The sequence below is a fragment of the Hemitrygon akajei genome, chromosome 14 (assembly GCF_048418815.1).
Source record: "Hemitrygon akajei chromosome 14, sHemAka1.3, whole genome shotgun sequence".
NCBI classification, from domain to species: Eukaryota; Metazoa; Chordata; class Chondrichthyes; order Myliobatiformes; family Dasyatidae; genus Hemitrygon; species Hemitrygon akajei.
In genome coordinates this window covers 71,627,066-71,646,541 of record NC_133137.1, presented here as the reverse complement: position 1 = coordinate 71,646,541, position 19,476 = coordinate 71,627,066, and the positions used below count along the sequence as shown (strand labels likewise).

Below are 19,476 nucleotides of genomic sequence, written 5' to 3'. Positions count from 1 at the left end.
TACTATACTTAAAGCAGTTAATGCTTTTCAAGGACTCATGCAACTGACGCAGGTGCTTCATAAGAGTGGGTAACGGACTGTAAAGAGAAGATGAACTCACCTGATAAGTATCCCATAGCCGGATGGTACACCGCAGCGGGAGTTCCCTCATCAACAAATTATTCATCCATCGAAAAGCAAACTGCAGGTATTCAACTTCTGCCTGTTGTAAGTGTTTATGTACTTGTTCTGCAAGGAAAAAAGTTAAACTCATCATATCAAAACTACAAGTCTGATGTAAATTTTTTTATTTATTGAGACAGTACAGAGTCAGTCCTTCCAACTCCTCAAGCTGCAACACTCAACAACCCCCAATTTCATCTTAACCTAATCATGCAACAATTTACAATGACCAAATAACTTTTCAACCAGTACATCCTTTGGACTGTGGGAGGAAACCGGAGTTCCCGGAGGAAACCCCCATGGACACGGGGAGAACATTCCTTACAGGAAGTGGCCAGAATAGAACTCACTTCACTGGTTCTGTAAAACGCTGTGCTAACCGCCACGCCACTGTGTCGCACTAAACTATGTGTTGAACACCAAGATGTACTATTATTCTCCACATGTTTAAAATTAGAGACATATTCCTTTTTATTTGCATCCTTTTTCACTCTTGCTATAGTATAGCAATACCCTGCTGTTATCTTGCTCAAATGAGCATGCATCTAGCAAGAATCATGGTAGCTGCCAGCAGACTCTTTCACTGCCAAAGCATCATACCTTCTGATATTAAGCAATATACACACGCTCTGTCTCCACAATGTATTGTCACTCTCTAGTGATAAAGAGCAGCAGCCCAGATTAATCTTTCTCCTCCAAAACCAGTGGCAATTAGGCCAGATTTCATCTCCCCTCTGCCATGAGCTCATTTATCACACTGAGCAGGTCAAAGGATTTTCTGGTCTGTATAGCTTAAATACACTAGCTGTCACCATTACCCAATAATTCATCAAGGGAAAAGAATTAATAATTGACTTTATAGCTTGCATTTCTAGCTTGCAATTACATAACAATTCCACTCATTGCTTAAATTGGTTTCTTTGCTTAAATCTTCCACAAATCTATTAAGATTGAAGTGCTCTGAATTCAGCTTTTAAAGTGCCCACAACCTTGCTTATAATTATGGCAATACACAAACCTTTGGCACTGCATAAAAACACTACTACAGATGACTTTCTAGCTTGCATCAGAGAAAGTTTCTCAACTCACATAATTAAAGAAACAAAAATATATATACTGTTAAATAAGTAGGAGAATAGCAACTAGTTGTTAGCAACTAAAAAAAAGTTATTTTTTTTCTTTCATTTCAGGTTTAAATTTTCATGCACATTTATGCTCATAATCCAATTGCTATTAAGGGTGGCACAATAGCATAGCGGTTAGCATAATGCCAGAAGCAAGATCAGGGTTCAATTCCCACTGTGGTCTGTAAGCAGTTTCTATGCTCTCACTGTGACCGTGTGAGGGTTTCTTCCATGAGTTCCTGTTTCCTCCCACACTCTACTGATGTACGAGTTAGGGTTAGTAAGTTCAGGGTATGCTCTGTTGGCTTCGGAATCACAGCAACACTTGCAGGCTGCCCCCAGCACATCCTCAATGCAAATAACACATTCAACCATATGCTTTAAACGTGAGAAAGCCTGCAGATTCTGGAAATCCAAAGCCACACACAAAAAACGTTGGAGGAATTCAGTAGACCAAGCAGCATCTATGGGAAAGAATACAGTCAATGCTTTGGGCCGAGACCTTTCATCTGGACTGGAGAAAAAATATCTAGTTTTGATAAAGGATCTTTGCCTGAAACATCAATTGGATACTCTTCCATAGATATTGCCTGTCCTGCTGAGTTCCTCTAATATATTTTGTGTGTTGTTCTGAAAACAAATAGTTTGCACACATTACTGTCAACTACTGTCTGTTACCAAAATCTTGCATGAAGTTTAATTATCAATTAAATATTCAATCCTTAAGATATGAATCCACATTTTTAAAAAAAATCACACTCATCGTCTATATTCTGCCTTTGGTCAATTTGGTGCCACAAGCCAAGTCCCAAATTTTAATTCTAATTCTTTCATCCAAAATGCTCCAGAAATGGTGAAGAAGCACCAATCACCATATCAATTTGGATGACTATATTTCATCTCAACTCTCCTTAGCATTCTTACCATTAGCTTTTTTATTCCTTAACTGCATACATTGACCTTAATCACATTCCCACAATGTAGTACCTAACAATTAACATTTCCTCAAATTACAAACATATCAAGGTTAATGTAATTAACATTCCAGAACACTGACAACTGTTATGATACCAGCCCCCTCCTTTGCGAGAATCGCAAGAGCCCTAGTGAAGGGGGGGGGGGGGGGGGGGTCAATGACCCAAGAGAGAGAGAGACGTGCTGAATACCACGTTCCACCGGGATGCAGAATAAAGCGACCTTGACTATTGTCTCATGAAGACCACGTGTAAAGCCCTCGGGCAAAGTGGGCTGGTTGAGAGAGAGATTGACACCTGCGATCCCGTGAGGAAGTATAAAGGAGGGTCTGGGGGGGACGACCCCTCCAGACGCACCAAGGAGACACGATAGCGATCCCGTCGTAGCGGGAAGCCATTTTGAAGGAAGCCACGTGCGTTAGATTCCAAATCGGGAGTCTGTGGCTGGAATCACGGACAATCGCTTTTAACTAACAACAGGAAAGCCTGCTCTCCTGATTCCACGGCTTTGCTTCATAAGGACCTGGGCAAGTGTTCCTTTTCTCACCAATCTCTCTCTCTCTCTCTCTCTAACAAGGGAAACTCAGCGGTTCCCAAAAGGCTGAAGCCTGCCGACTTTTGAATGACTGTTATATTTTTCTAAATGGACAAGATATTATCCCCTAGACAACGATAGAGCTTATTTCTGATTGATCATTCCTATACCTGCGCTTTAGATTGAGTATTGACGACTTATGGTATCTGAATGTTTGTATTAACCTTCCTTTTGTGCCCCTTTATAAATAAAAATGTTTTAAAAATGGTACCATCAGACTTCAGTGGACCTCTCTATCTTTGCTGGTAAGTGATCCAGTTACGGGATACGTAACACAACACAGTGATACTATTGTGGAGAGAGGGCAAACAGGGAAGTTTTTATTCATCAATCTTTCACTTGCGGAATGAAAAGAGCCCAATCACCTCACAATTCCAATCCACTTATTTTCCAATTGTACTGTCTGGCATTTCATACCATTTTAGAAATCAGAGCCCACCAAAATGAGATCAATGGCTTCTAACATCATCTTCACTGTATGATCATCGTATGTCATAATGAGCCTTGCCTTTGATTAGGGTTTGGTGATCTCAAGGCCAAAGCATCCTTTTATGCAGCTAAGGCATCTGTTACTATGGTAATGATAGCACAAACAGACCCATCATTTCCAGTTACCTCAAATGCTTTCTATGTTTCTTACCTTGTGCTCTGTTAATTAACTCTCCTCATTGCCCACATTTACTTGAGACATTGATCACACAACATCATCTCCTAATACATTACTACTATTAGATTTTTATGCTCCATGCCAGTCCTTGTTTTAACTCAGGCTTCTGGTTACCATGGAGACAACCTTGGAGGTTATGGTGGGGTTATCCTTGCTGCCATAGAGACCATTCTGAAGCTAGCTACATTATTTCTAAACACATTAACACAGAGTGGTCTGGTCTTGAAGTTCTTTGTGATTATGTGGGTTATCTCTTAGAGGGAATTCAAGTAGACTCCTGTTTCTTATCTGATGCTGGTAGTGTAACTTATTTGGTGGGACAGAATTACATTTCTGTCATACGATAGATAAACTGTATGCCATAATATGAACATAAGACATAGGAGCAGAATTAGCCAATTTGGCACATGAAGTCCACTTTGCCATTCGATCACGGCTGATTTATTTTCCTTCTCAACCCCATCCACATGCATTCTCCCCTATCTTTGAACATCCAACCCCTTACTAATCAAGGAGCTATCACCCTCCACTTTAAAAATACAGAATGTATCAGCCTCCACAACCATCCATGGCAATGAGTTCCACAGATTCACCAACCTCTGGCTAAACTAATTCCTCATCTCTGATCTAAACAAATGTTCTTCTACTTGAGGCTGTGCGCTCTGCTCCTGGACTCTCCCACTAGATAGATAGATAGATAGATAGATAGATAGATAGATAGATAGATAGATAGATAGATAGATAGATAGATAGATAGATAGATAGATAGATAGATAGATAGATAGATAGATAGATAGATAGATAGATAGATGGATAGATGGATAGATAGATAGATAGATAGATACTTTATTCATCCCCATGGGGAAATTCAACTTTTTTCCAATGTCCCATACACTTGTTGTAGCAAAACTAATAACATACAATACTTAACTCAGTAAAAAAATATGATATGCGTCTAAATCACTATCTCAAAAAGCATTAATAATAGCTTTTAAAAAGTTCTTAAGTCCTGGCGGTTGAATTGTAAAGCCTAATGGCATTGGGGAGTATTGACCTCTTCATCCTGTCTGAGGAGCATTGCATCGATAGTAACCTGTCGCTGAAACTGCTTCTCTGTCTCTGGATGGTGCTATGTAGAGGATGTTCAGAGTTTTCCATAATTGACCGTAGCCTACTCAGCGCCCTTCGCTCAGCTACCGATGTTAAACTCTCAAGTACTTTGCCCACGACAGAGCCCGCCTTCCTTACCAGCTTATTAAGACGTGAGGCGTCCCTCTTCTTAATGCTTCCTCCCCAACATGCCACCACAAAGAAGAGGGCGCTCTCCACAACTGACCTATAGAACATCTTCAGCATCTCACTACAGACATTGAATGACGCCAACCTTCTTAGGAAGTACAGTCGACTCTGTGCCTTCCTGCACAAGGCATCTGTGTTGGCAGTCAAGTCTAGCTTCTCGTCTAACTGTACTCCCAGATACTTGTAGGTCTTAACCTGCTCCACACATTCTCCATTAATGATCACTGGCTCCATATGAGGCCTAGATCTCCTAAAGTCCACCACCATCTCCTTGGTCTTGGTGATATTGAGACGCAGGTAGTTTGAGTTGCACCATATCACAAAGTCCTGTATCAGTTTCCTATACTCCTCCTCCTGTCCCCACTATGGCCGTGTCATCAGCGAACTTCTGCACATGGCAGGACTCCGAGTTATATTGGAAGTCTGATGTGTACAGGGTGAACAGGACCGGAGAGAGTACGGTTCCCTGCGGCACTCCTGTGCTGCTGACCACCGTGTCAGACCTACAGTCTCCCAACCGCACATACTGAGGTCTATCTGTCAAGTAGTCCACTATCCAATCCACCATGTGAGAGTCTACTCCCATCTCCGTTAGTTTGTGCCTTAAGATCTTGGGCTGGATGGTGTTAAAGGCACTAGAGAAGTCAAGGAATGTAATCCTCACAGCACAACTGGCCCCATCTAGGTGAGAGAGTGATTTGTGCAGCAAATACATGATAGCATCCTCCACTCCCACCTTCTCCTTATACGCTATAGGAAACTTCCTCTCCATGTCCACTCTATTAAGATCTTTCAAATTTTGGAAGGTTTCAAATGAGATCACCCTCCATTCTTCTAAACTCCAGTGATTAGAGCCCAGAGTATTCAAACACTCATCATACATTAACCCTTTCATTCCCAGGATAATTCTCATAAACCTCCTTTGGAACCTCTCCAATGTCAGATAAGAGGCCCCAAACTGCTCACAATACACCAAATGTGGACTGACAAATGCCTTATAAAACATCAGCATTACATCCAAGTTTTCTGTTCTGGTCCTCTCAAAATGAAAACTAACATTGCATTTGTCTTCCTTACTACTGACTCATCCTATAAGTTAACCTTAAAGTAATCCTATATTAGGACTCCCAAGTCCCTTTACACTTCTGATGTTCTGATTTGCTCCCCATTTAGATTTTAATCCATGCCTTTATTCCTTCTAACCATGTGCATGCTCATTCGCTTTTCTACACTGTATTCCATCTGCCACTTCTTTGTCCATTACCTAATCTGTTCAAGTCCCACTACACACCCCTTTGCTTTCTCAACATGACCTGCCCCCCAACCTATCTTTCTAACATCTCAAACGTGGGCACAAAAACCATTAACTCTGTCGTGTAGATCATTAAAAAATATATATTAACTATATTAATAATAATATAAATGTGAAGTATAGCGGACCTAATATCGACCCTTGTGGAACACCACTAGTCATCAGCAGCTAACTAGAAAAGGTTCCCATTTATTCTCACTCTTTGCCTTCTGCCAGTCAGCCAATCTTTTGACATTGCTATTTAACTTTCCTGTAAATGCTATGGGCTCTTATCTCGTTTAGCAGCCCTGTGTGGCAACTTGACAAAGGCCCTCAAAAATCCAAGCAGCCAACACTTACTGACTCTCCTTTATCTATCCCGTCTGTTATTTCCTCAGAGTACCAACAGAGTAGTCAGTCAAGATTTCCCTCTAAGGAGACCACGCCAACTTTAGCTTACTCAAAAACTTCATCCTCATAGACTCTAAAATCTTTCCAACTACCAAAGCTAGGGTTTTTGGCCTATAATTTCCTGTCTTTTGCACCCCCCCCCCCACCAACCCTTCCTAAAGAATGGAGCGACACTTGTGATTTTCCAGTCCTCCAGAACTATTTAGAATCCAATATCACTGCTAATGCCTGCACAATCGCTTCAGCGACCTCTTTCAGAACCCTGGGGTATAGTCCACCTAGTTCTGATGACCAGATGGACTACACTCCATTACTATATATGCCAGCTATTCCAACATGTAATGTTTCCAATTAACCACTTCAATACCTTGAACATTACATCCACTGCAAAATTACCTTCAATTCTAATGGATACTGCAAATAAGCAAGAATCTTGTATTGGTTTGCAATAACATTACTAAGAGAAAACAATACTACAGATACTTAAAACCTCTTCTACAACACACCACCATGTTTTTCAGAAATACTGTACTGTGCTTCTAATCTATGTAAGTAATAGAAGGCACAATGAATGGCATTCTTTACTAAAAGAAGCTTTTCTTTTAAAGGCACAAAACAAGAAATAATTATTAAGCATGAACCTCAGTCAAAATTCCTTTTTAAAAATTAGACAATTCAGTTAAAGCTAAAATACAGGCAATATATGATAGGGAGTACGTACTACTTTAAAATATATTAAAAATAATGTGAAAATTCAAAGGTTCATAGTATGTATGCAGAATACAACTCAGTGTTTTGTCTTCTCTAGATAGCCATAAAATACAGAAAACCATAGAAGTAGTTATAAGAAAGAAATCAATTACCCCACAGAAAGAAAAAGCAACAAAAAAAAATGACCAAGGTAAATGATGCACCGCATATTCTGCAAATTATTCATTCATCACAGAAGAACACAAAAAAGTAAGTTTGTCCAATCCGTTCTGATGCTGGGGACTAAACATGAGGCACCGGAAGTTCAAATACTATCAATATCTTAGCGTAAGTTCTCTGTGCAATTATCAGAATTTCATCATGGATAAAGTCCTGAAACTAGGATTACCACAGATGCTCTAAGACTGAGGAAAAGGAACAATTGGATCCACAAGTATGCAATCACGATTATTTGTTGAATTAGCTGTGACTATCAGTACCAATGGAGTATCTCCATCGATCAAATAGCGTTACAACTTTGTCAATAATCCTGCAGCGAACATGAAGCAAAATTCAATCACAGACTATTACTGGATACAAGATCTCAGGGTTAAATGTTCTTTTTGCAGAAAATGATTGACGTTTGTGACACGCTGCAAGACATAATGCCAGATATATAAAATCTGATATAATTACTACAGTTAAGAGGAATATAAATAGACACAAACAGAAAAGAGTGGAAGGACACCGAGCTAACGTGGTTAAATAGAATTAGTGTAGATGCGGGGTCACAAACTGAGGTCCATGAACCCCTTGGTTAATTTAGTGGTCCATTGGAATAAAAGGGTTGGGAACCCCCTGGTGTGGGTGGACACAATAATCATTTAGGACAGTGTGGGCTAAGGGGCCCATTTCTGTGCTATATAGCTCTAAGCAAATGTCAAAGTGAAATAAATTTCAGCTGAAAAGGTAATTACCGACAAATGATCCAGTAATAATAAAACTGACTTCATTGACAATATTTATAGCTCAATAAAAGCAAAAACAAATCATCTGAACAAATATGAACAAGCACAGGGCAATTTAGAAAAAATAACTACTCATGGAATTGTCATCTTGCAGCTTCAAAACACTTGTGCCAAGTTGTCACAACAGCATCCTGGAATCTCCAGAACATAGACTTAAACATCTACATAAGTCATAAAAGTCTGTAAAGTTGTCAAAATGTATCACTTACCATGAAAAAGCCATAAATGAGTCAGCTATTAATGGTCACTTGATGCATTACAACTAAATTAAAATGCCAAAAAAAATCCTAAGGTTTCTGTATTTCTGGTTTAGTGAGACTTCTGAAAATCATAACATGTTATTTCTTCCACTAAATGTAGTTTAACCAATAGACATTAAATCATTCACACTTCAAAGATATATACAACAGAATATGTAATAAATCACTATTTTATTTAGTTGCTTTTTTGACTGCACTAGGATAACAGAATACTTGGATAATTATCAGTAACAGCACAAGTAACAAATAACCCTGTTTTCTTTGCTATAATCAATGGACAAGATATTTAGCTCGCTCTGTAAATAACAAATTAATATTTGACATTTCTTCAAAAGATACTCTATTTTTCCCAGCGTCAGCATCAGTAAACAGAACATTTGCACAAAACTGTCAATTGTAACAATAATTAAAGCATGTTATCTTATGGGAAAATAATGTCCAATCAGAAATATATTCCTTTTTAAACTTTTGAATCATCTTTTTGTCAAAATATCAGACAAAACTATGTGAGGCAAGTGCAACAAATTCAAGATTTTTACCTGCTTCTCTTTGTTAAGTAGTTTAAGGATTATTTAACTAATATATATATAGCACTGTACTGTTGCCACGAAGTGAACAAACTTCACAACATATGCCAGTGAGATTAAACCAGATTCTGAAAATTTTCCTATTTATATCTTTAATAATGGAAATGTACAGATGTTTTAATATTAAAAGGAGCTATTATCATCTTAAATCATATAATTCCATTTCATAATGCAGAACCTATACAAACTTTTAATGGAGCAACTTTTAACTATTTGATGACATAGTTTAAATAGACATAATAAAAACAATTAATAATATATAACCAATCTATATTAGGTCATTGGCACTTACAATTCTTGATGTTAGAATAGCCAAAATAACCGTTACTATTAATTTAGTAATGTTACAACTTTTAATGTATAAAATAATAAATGAACATTTGAAAAAAAAATCCTTATAAAATTCACCCACAAAGTCTTATCATGCTACAAGAACAAGCTATACCTAATCTATATCACAATTTTAAAGTACCAGCGCTTAGTCAAAACCATAGGTTCTTGTCAATTTACTCACAAAACTAACTTAAATTTTCAGTGTTAAATTCAGAAATTATTAGATGTTAACCACTTAGTTCCATCAGGAAATAGTTAACAAATTTGAAACCCAAATTACTTTTGCGACAGGATGGAGTCTTGCAATTAAAATTGCCGCAACAACAAATGAAACATCAAGGCATGTTTAACACTACTGACATAATCACTATTCATAAATAATTGTCCCAATTAATCCCAATAATTGTATAGTTATCATTTTTTTTAAAATAAGCTGGAGGCATTCAATGATATTAGTAGAAGATTCTCCCAATGCCCACATTGTGTCACATAAAAGAACTCAGGATCAATAATGTTTGTGGAAGTTAGAATATTTCCCCAGAAATAAATAAGCATTTCCAAGTAATTTTGACTTTGGTGAATATTCTGAAACTCCTCAGGATCTGACAGACCAAGAGTGTTTTTGTTAATATTACAATTACTTCAAAAATACACTAATATCTAGAATAGCCATTATATTTGGAAAAAAAACTTTCCATTAGATGTAATAGTTTAATACCTGTTCTAATTCTCAATAACAAGTGGTAATTCTTTTACAGCCAGTGATAATATCATTTGATGCACTGGGAAAGATTATTATGCAGAACACAGAGAACACAAGATTGTAATTGCATGTTTTACACTTGCTGTGGTGTTAGATAACAGGAGCCTTAGAGATTTATCAAATGTTCAAAGAAATGCATTAAGTGCCGGTGTAGTAATGGTTTTGTGAACACCTATATTAGATCTGGGAACATCTGCATTCAGCTGCAAAAGTTACCTGCTCAATTTCCTCATATGTTTTACAATAACTTCAAAAATGAACATAGTACAACTGTTCAAAATAATACAAATTTCTCTTAAAATGTTGGTCTTTATCTTTAAATAAAGCTCATGAAATCTGGAGTAACCCAGTTTTAATCTTGACCTCTGGGGTGTTGCCTGTGCACATTTTGTACATTCTCTTAGATACTGCTCAGGTTTACATCGAGTGCATAAGTTTCCACCTATATCCTAAAAACATACAGGCTGATAAGTTAGTTGGCCATTGTAAAGTTGACAGGAATAATTGACATGCAGGGCAGGGGTTAATGGGGTAAATGAATTACTCCATGTGTTGACATAACCCCATTGTCCAAAACTGGAAGGTCTGAATACCCTCTTGTTTTGTAAGGAAACAGAAATTTCTTCAATATAGGTTTCCCCTGCTATCCAAAGGTAGAGTGTTCCTATGAAACTGTCTGTAAGCCAAAATGTTGTAAAGCAATGAAGCAATTACCATTAATTTATATGGGAAAAATTTTTGAGCGTTCCTTGACCCAAAAAATAACCTACCAGATCATACCAAGTAACACATAAAACCTAAAATAACACAAACATATAGTAAAAGCAGAAATGATATTATAAATATACAGCCTAAATAAAGTAGAAATATTGTATGTACGGTGTCGTTTCACTTATCAGAATGGGGAAGACAGCATGCCACAATCAATTTTGAGAAAAAAAAATTGGCACGTACACGCATTTGCACGTACATGCCTACGCACGTACACGTATGTGCACACAACTGCCCACACAAGGCTTCACAGTCATGGTAGTCTTTCTCAGGGTAAACACGTGTATAAAGCGGGCGTCTTTTTCTCGTAAAAGCAAAAATCCTCTTTGGTTAGTGAAAACAGGTACTAATGAAGGTCTTTCGTAACAGCGAGCTGTCGTAAAGTGAACGTGCAAAAAACGGGGGCCACCTGTATTTGCTAAAGCTGCAACTGCTTTTACATCATATGACTTTTATTTAAATATTACCAGAAAAAACAAGAATACAAGAAGCTGCTTAATACATTTATCCTTACTGTTTCACTCTCAGCTCCAACAGCGTAGAGCTCATAAATGCAAATAATTTTGTCTGAGACCCAATTTACTTGCTTCTTAGTTGTTTGATATTTCCCTCCTGCTTCTAATCCCTCACTGCCAAGTCACATTTTGTACCTAACTTCAGCACGGCAGATACTCCAAGATCCACATCTTGCTGATTTGATGTACTTAGTCAACCTAATCACAGTCTACTGTTACTGCTAATAAAAATTGTTCCATTTTCCAACTTTTTTTCTTTCAAAAGTCAATCTGTCCTCTTATGATGGCATTGGATTTGCTGTGTACAAAACCCTAAACTCAAAAGGCTTTAAACCCTACCCAATATAAGGGGAGGAGCACCAGAGGGCGGTGATGGGCAGGCAAGGAGATAAGGTGAGAGAGGGAAAGGGGGATGGGGACTGGTAAGAGAGAGGGTGGGGTGCCATTACCAGAAGTTTGAGAAATCAATACCATCAGGTTGGAGACTACACAGACGGAATGTTAAGGGAATGTTCCTCCAACCTGACTGTGGCCTCATCGTGACAGTGGAGGCCATGGATTGACATAACGAAATGGGAATTGGAAGTGGAATTAAAATGAGTGGCCACTGGGTGATCCCGCTTCTTCTGGCGGACAGAGCGTAGGTGCTCTCGAAACAGTCTTTCAATCTACGTAGGGTCTCACCAATTTACAGGAGGCCACTTGCAGCAGCACTGGACACAGTATATGACCCCAACAGACTCACAGGTGAAGTGTTACTTCACCTGGAAAGACTGAATGGTAGTCAAGGAGGTGGTGCAGGGGCAGGTGTAGCACTTGTTCCACTTGCAAGGATAAGTGCCAAGAAGGAGATCGGTGGGAAGGGACAAATGGACAAGGGAGTCGCATAGGGAGTGATGCCTGTGGAAAGCAGAACGTGGGGGGAGGGAAAGATGTGTCTTGGTAGTGAGATCCCATTGGAGGTGGCGGAAATTCCAGATAACTATGTATTGGACACAAAGACTGGTAGGGAGGTAGGTGAGGACAAGAGGAACCTTATCCCCGATAGGGTGGCAGGAGGATGGGATAAGAGCAGATGTGCATGAAATAGAAGAGATGTGGTTGAGGGCAGTGTTGATGGTGGAGGAAAGGAAGCCCCTTTCTTTGAAAAAGGGCACCTTCTTCATTCTAGAATGAAAAGCCTCATCCTGAGAGCAGGTGCAGCAGAGGAGGAGGATTTGAGAGAAGGGGATGGCGTTTTTACAAGTAACAGGGTGGAAAGAGGTATAGCCCAGATAGCTGTGAGAGTCCGTGAGTTTGTAAAAGACATCAGTAGATAAGCACAGCAAGATCGAAAAAGGGGAGGGAGGTGTCAGAAATGGACCAGGACTTTTACATCAGTGGTGAGCAAATTATTGGAGAAAATTCTTAGAGACAGATTTACAAGCACCTGGAGAAGCATCATCTGATGAAGTATAAGTCAGCATGACTTTGTGAGCGGCAGATCATGCCTCACAAGCCTGAATGAATCCTTTGTTAAAGCGACAAAGCAAATTGATGACGGTGGAGCAGTGGATGTGGTGTATATGGATTTTATTAAGATATTTGACAAGATTTCCCATGGTGGGCTCATTCAGAAAGTCAGGAGACATGGAATCCAGGGTAACTTGGCTGCGTGGGTTCAGAATTGCCTTGCCCACAGAAGGCAGAGGATGTTTGTAGATGGAGTATATTCTGACTAAAGGCTGGTGACGAGTGATGTTCCATTGGGATCTGTTCTGAGACCCCTGCTCTTTGATATTTTGATAACTTGGATGAGGAAGGGTGGGTTAGTAAGGTTGCAAATGATACAAAGGTTAGTAGTTTTGTGGATAGTGTAGAAAGTTGTTGAGAGTTACAAAGGTACATTGATAGGATACAGAGCTGGATTTAGAAGTAACGGATGGAGTTCAATCTGGAAAAGTCAAACTTGAAGGCAGAATACAGGATTCTTAGCAACGTGGAAGTACAGAGGCATCTTGGGGTCCATATTCACAGATTCCTCAAAGTTGCTGTGCAGGTTGATAGGATGATCACGGAGCTATCCCCAAATTTGCAAGAACACTAAGATCAAAAAAGGCACTGAGTTACTAAACTATTCTGAAAATAAAATTCAAACCCTGCAAATATGTCAGGGCTTTGCTGCTTTTCCACTGGCATTGCAGAACTGCATCAGTAGTTCTTAAAAGCCTGACTAATTTTTCCTGCACCCAAATGTACAAAAAACTTTGATATATGATTTACAACTTGAAGTCGGCACTAAAGATCAGGGTAAAAAAAAAAGGTCAATGATAACCATGACAAGAATGGTTTGCATCTGTCAAAATGGAAACAAAGGTATGAGCCTTCCTGAACCACAGCAACCACTTTGCTGGCACTCACTCTTTAGAAGCCATTCTTTATGAACTATGTTTGAAGTGGGATGTAAAGATATTTTTAAGGCCCATTCTGTGGAAATAATTGCTTAAAATCCAAGATTACGTAAATTAAACTAAATGCTCAATACAACTTAAATCATAATTGGCAGTCTCAATACGGCACGTTTATTTAAGACTAAGACAATAGGCTTATAATTTGCTCACCAAATTGACAAAGCTTATCTGGGAGTTATTGCTGAACCACTATTTATCTTTTTTAAACTTTATTTTCAAAATTTTCAAAAAAAACAATGAAATCAACAAGAACATACCAACTCAGACACGTGTAAAAATGAAATAAGCAAAAAAAACATAACATTAGAGGGATGCCTATTGTACAAAGTGCTCAAAAATACTAAACATTAAATCACAAATGAGGTCTGTGAGAAATCAGCTGGGTGGGGGGGGGGGTAATTGTTCATCCGCCCCTGGCCCCATCCAGGTAGGCAAGAAATGGATTCTAGATAGCCAAAAATTTTTTTAATTGAATTGGTTCTCAGAAACCTAAGTTTCTCCATCTGTATGACTGAGCCATCAGCCATCCATCTCCGAAAGGAAGGGGGAGAGGGTGATTTCCATTCCCTCAAGGTAAGTCTTTTGGCAACAATCATCCCCAGCATCAGAGACTGTTGTATGGCTGTAGAGAAACAAACAGTAGATTGCGAGCAGCCAGCTTCCAAGAGGAAGGATCTTTTATAGGCTTTTAAATACCAGTCGAATATTTTGGACCAACATCCAGTCAGTAATGGACAAAACCAAAAGATGTGTGACAACGTGGCCTATCATACAATGGCGAGACAGAAGGGTAAATCCTGTGCGATCTAAGTTTAGAGTAGTGGAGACAGTGAACAACTTTAAACTGGATCAGTTGGTGTCTGCTGTTAACAGAGCAAGCCTGTATCATAGACAAACTCTTGTCCCAGACAGCTTCAGATAATTCAATGCCCAGCTCCTCTCTCCAGGCATCTCTAATCTTCACAGTAGACGCTACAGTGTGATCATCAAACAAACGTACAAACTTCGAAACAAGATGCTTGGAGTCAGGAGGGTTCTTTAAAATATCAAAAAATATATGCTTCCCTGGAAGGATTTTAAAATTACAAATCTTTGATTGAATGTAATGTCTAATTTGTAAGTAACGAGAAAAGTGTGAGTGAGGCAGCTCAAATTTCTCTTTCAGCAGACTAAATGTTGCAAACCGTCCGTCTATATACAGGTCTTCAATAGAAACTAGACCCTTCTCCCTCCAAGCATGGTAGGTTTTATCTGACCATGAGGGTAGAAAGGAATGATTGAAACAGATTGGTGTTTGTACAGAGGTCTCTGGTAAATTTAGAATGTTCCTAATCTGATTTAGAATTCTGACGGAATTTTTCAGAACAAAACTCAAACTTTTTGAAGTCCCAGGCTTTTCTAGCTTAGAACAGCATGGCTAGCAAGGAGGAATTGACAACAGAGTTAGACTCCATACATACATAGACACAAGGGAGCCCCAGGAACTAAGTTATCCGGAGCCTCCTGTTGCAAAAAATGTATCATTTTTATCTCATCAGATATAAACCTTGCTTAGGTTCTTTTAAAAAATATGGTTTTGTAGCGGTGTGCTACACGCAGCGCTGCAATAACGACACGGAGTCGGTGAGCTGCAGTTACAAAAGAGGTTTAATCAAACTTCGCGGTCTCGCTTTAAAGCCTTCCTGATCCCGCCCTCCCCGGGCGGGAATGCTGTAGGGGGCGCGTATTCACAGTCCCGTCCCGCGCGCAGACTTTTCCCCTTGTTGGTGAAGCAGGCTTGGTGCCCTCTTTGGGACCTGCCACAATGCCGGCGCAATTCTTAAAGACGTTGGGTTAGGAAAAGCTACAGCCAATGTAGCTGTGAAACTCTCTAGGTTTGCAGAAGTTAAACAAGGTTTGGGAGGACGAGAAAAGAAAACAGCTTCAATACAAACATCAATGTTCTGGAAAAAGAGGTGTGGGACAAGACTTCAATCAGATTAGAGCAAAGAACTGGAGCATAAAGAGATGAATAACAGTGCCCAAACTGGTTTTCAATGCAACAGTTTTTGTTTAGAACTTAAGTGGAATCAGGGAGAAGTTATCCATTGAGACCATAAGTTCGGTTGGTCACGGCTTGGTGATGGCTTGAATTCAGTTGAAGGGGGAGAAAAGTATCGAGGTCTTTGTAGTGGAAATAACTGATCAAAATTAAATTTCACGAACAAGAAAACTGAAAACAGCTGAAATAATGGAAAGCCACAGAGGAACTGCAGCTGTCAATAAAGGAGTGGACAAGATAGAAAATGGTAGTCACAATAGGTAGTTAATTCCACAAGACAAGAATGGGATGGATTCAAAGATCAACTAAGTGAGATCGACTTATGGAGATAGGAAAGGCAGCAGAAGTGGGCTGCTGCTAGAATGTGAAGTTGGAACTGTGGAGGGAGGCATTCCAAAGGCACTTTGATTCTTTTCTAGCTTTGTCAGTAGGGCTCAAATCCCTGTTTGGACCTTGACAGAAGGTTGCTCACTTTGCCAATTCATTTACTTGCATAAAATTTATAAAATTATAGTTACATTCTTTTTCACCTACAGGTTAGTCTATCATGGAAAAAAATGAATAAACTTTGTATGTTAACAGCACATAACACTGGACAACAAAGGTGTTGCTTCCTGAAGGTGTATCTTATAGATTTTGGCCTACTGATCATGAAAATCACCATGAAATTTCCCTATCACGCACCATTTTTTGTAATAGCCCATATCTGTTACTTTAATTCATAATTCAAATCAATTAAAATGTTGCCCACAAAGTAAGCTGAGAAGTTTTCTATCTTGTCTAGGCATGCCTGGTCATGCTTAGGCAGGGTGGATCCTGCATGGCAGGACAGGCTTTAGAAAGGCTGTAAAAGCATCACACACATATTCTTTATGCTTTGTACTAACATGTATATCTCTTCATGATCACGTTGATGTGCATGCTCTACACGCATAGCATATTGTATGTAATTATAATAAAGTAAATGCACTTTCAGGAGCATTTGGGGTAGCAAAATGTTTCATCCATGTTACAACAGCCACAATAATTTGTTATATTTGTGGCAAATATACACTTAAATCTCAAAGACAGAGTATGACTCCTCTTATTAAGAAAGCCTATGGGCTCTACCTTGGGTGTAAAATTGATGACAAAGACAAAGCCTGAGCCCCTCACATTTGTTGTGCAACATGCGCTGTCGATCTTACAGCTTGGCTCAGAGGTAGTCGAAAGTCAATGCCATTCGCTGTCCTGATGATATGACGAGAGCAGAACGATCTTGTGACAGATTGATACTTGTCTGACCAGTGCGTCTGAGTTCTTTGTGAAAAACAAGAAATCCATGGAATACACAACTCCCTTCAGCCATGAGACTCGTGGAATAGGAGGATAGTCTTCCAGTACCAAAGTACCTGCAGAAGTTTAGAGGAGGCAGACAAAGGTGCCATGATGCACAAGCCAGGAATGGAAAATGACACTGATATGGAGACAGATTTTGAACCCTTTATGTCGAGTGAGCTTCATCTGATAACTCAATCAGAGTTAAATAACAAGGTCAGAAATTTGGGTTTGTTGAAGGCAAAAGCAGAATTACCAGGTTCAAAACTGTCACCAGGCACAAAAATTTCCGTGAAGATGTCGATACTTGAAAGCTGTTTCCCAGAATAACTGATGTCCAGATTAAGGAAGGCGTTTTTGTTAGTCCACAAATCAAACAAGTCATCAATGACAGGAAATTCTGACCTTCTAGTGGGACCAGAGAAAGCCACGTGGAAGGCATTCAAGGAAGTTGTTGAAAATTTTCTTGGCAACTAGAGAGCACCAAACTACTTGCAGCTGGTTGACAAAATGCTTCAAGCATACAAAACCATGAAGTGCAACATGTCACTAAAGATTCATTTTCTGCATTCCCATTTAGACTTCTTCCCTGCAAATCTTGGCACTGTCAGCGATGAGCACAGTGAAAGGTTTCACAAGGACATTGCAGTCATGGAGAAATGGGATCAGGGAAACTGGAATCCATCAATGCTGGCTTATTATTGTTAGACACTTAGGCGAGAAACCTCAGACACTGAGTACTAATGAAAATCATCCACAAAACAACTTTAGATTAGTTGAAATATTGCAAAGCGCCTGCACTGTTATGCAATTAAAAGCATTATATTCAATAAGTTAATTTCTTGTTTCCCCAAATTCCTATGTGATACAAGTACAGTCGGCCCTCCTTATCCGCAGATTCCGTATACGCAGATTCAACCAACCGCGGATCGGGAAAACCCGGAAGTTCTCTCTCCAGCACTCGTTGCTTGAGCATATATAGACTATTTTTTCTTGTCATTATTCCCTAAACAATATAGTATAACAACTATTTACATAGCATTTACATTGTATTAGGTATTATAAGTAATCTAGAAATGACTTAAAAGTACAGGCAGTCCCCGGGTTATGAATGAGTTCCATTCCTGAGTCCGTCTTTAAGTCGGATTAGAAGTCCAAACAGGTACATCCGGTATTATTTAGCGTCAGTCAAACGTTTTTCTTAATATATAGTACATATTTTACCTTTCTATGCATATAAAACACCTAAGAAACATACGTATTTCAATAATTTAACCACTGCGTTGCTTAGTAATAATTGTAGCTTTCATCGGGGCAGGGCCTTTCACATGCTCCATTAAAATTGTTCCAATCGTTGACCGATTGTAGCCTAACGCTTTTCCAATGACCGCTGGCATTTCACCTCTTTCTGATCGCTTTATTACTTCCACCTTACTTTCAATCGCGATCGTGATTATTTTCTTGAACAGAAACACTGCAGATTCAGAGCTGCGCCGCCAGGTCCTAATGTCCACCGCATGGAGACAAGTTAAATAAGGTCCGGGGTTCTGCTGGGTCCTAAAGACCACCGCACTGATACATGTTAAATAAGGGACTTAAGCATCCACGAATTTTGGTATCCGCGGGTGGTCCTGGAACCATTCCCCCGCGGATAAGCAGGGCCGACTGTAGTCTGAAATTATATTTGTGTTCAGCTTCAAGCAGTCTATCATAAACAAAAAAAATTTGAGGAAGCAACACCTTTGAGATAATTTATTAACCAGTGGAATTAAGGCTCATTGAATTCTAAACTGACTGCTCTGAACCCCATTATTATTTTAAGAATGAAAAGCACAATCTCAGGGTGTGGGGGTTCTCCAAGAAAAAAAGTCACATCTCAGAAGTTCTGTAAATGTGTATATAATTTTACTGCAGTTCCTTCGAGAATAAAGAAAAATAATCTCTTGAAAATGTATTTTCTGTTCTAGCCTCAAATACCAGAATGCTGAAGGACCTTGTTCTGTAATAATTGAGCCTAACAGATTATACCCATACTCGTTACCTTAATTGATGGAACATGAAAATGATTTCACCACCACATTTGAAGCAAAACAAATCAATTTCATTTCAACTTTAATCCATGTGCAAACAACTTCATCTGTAAAATCCTCTTCATTGAATTTCATTTCCCAGGTGAAATCAATTAGATTCGCATTTTA

At 39.1% G+C, this 19,476-nt stretch overlaps 1 protein-coding gene across 5 annotated transcripts in view; it reads right to left on the bottom strand.

The window, feature by feature from the left end:
- The window catches only part of tbc1d22a (TBC1 domain family, member 22a), a 274,507-nt gene that overhangs the window by 108,006 nt on the left and 147,025 nt on the right, over positions 1–19,476 (bottom strand). For all 5 annotated transcript variants that reach the window (XM_073066369.1, XM_073066368.1, XM_073066364.1 and 2 more), the window contains one exon: positions 101–228. In XM_073066369.1, coding sequence (XP_072922470.1) covers positions 101–228 — 128 coding nt within the window. The remainder of the gene's footprint in view (positions 1–100; positions 229–19,476) is intronic.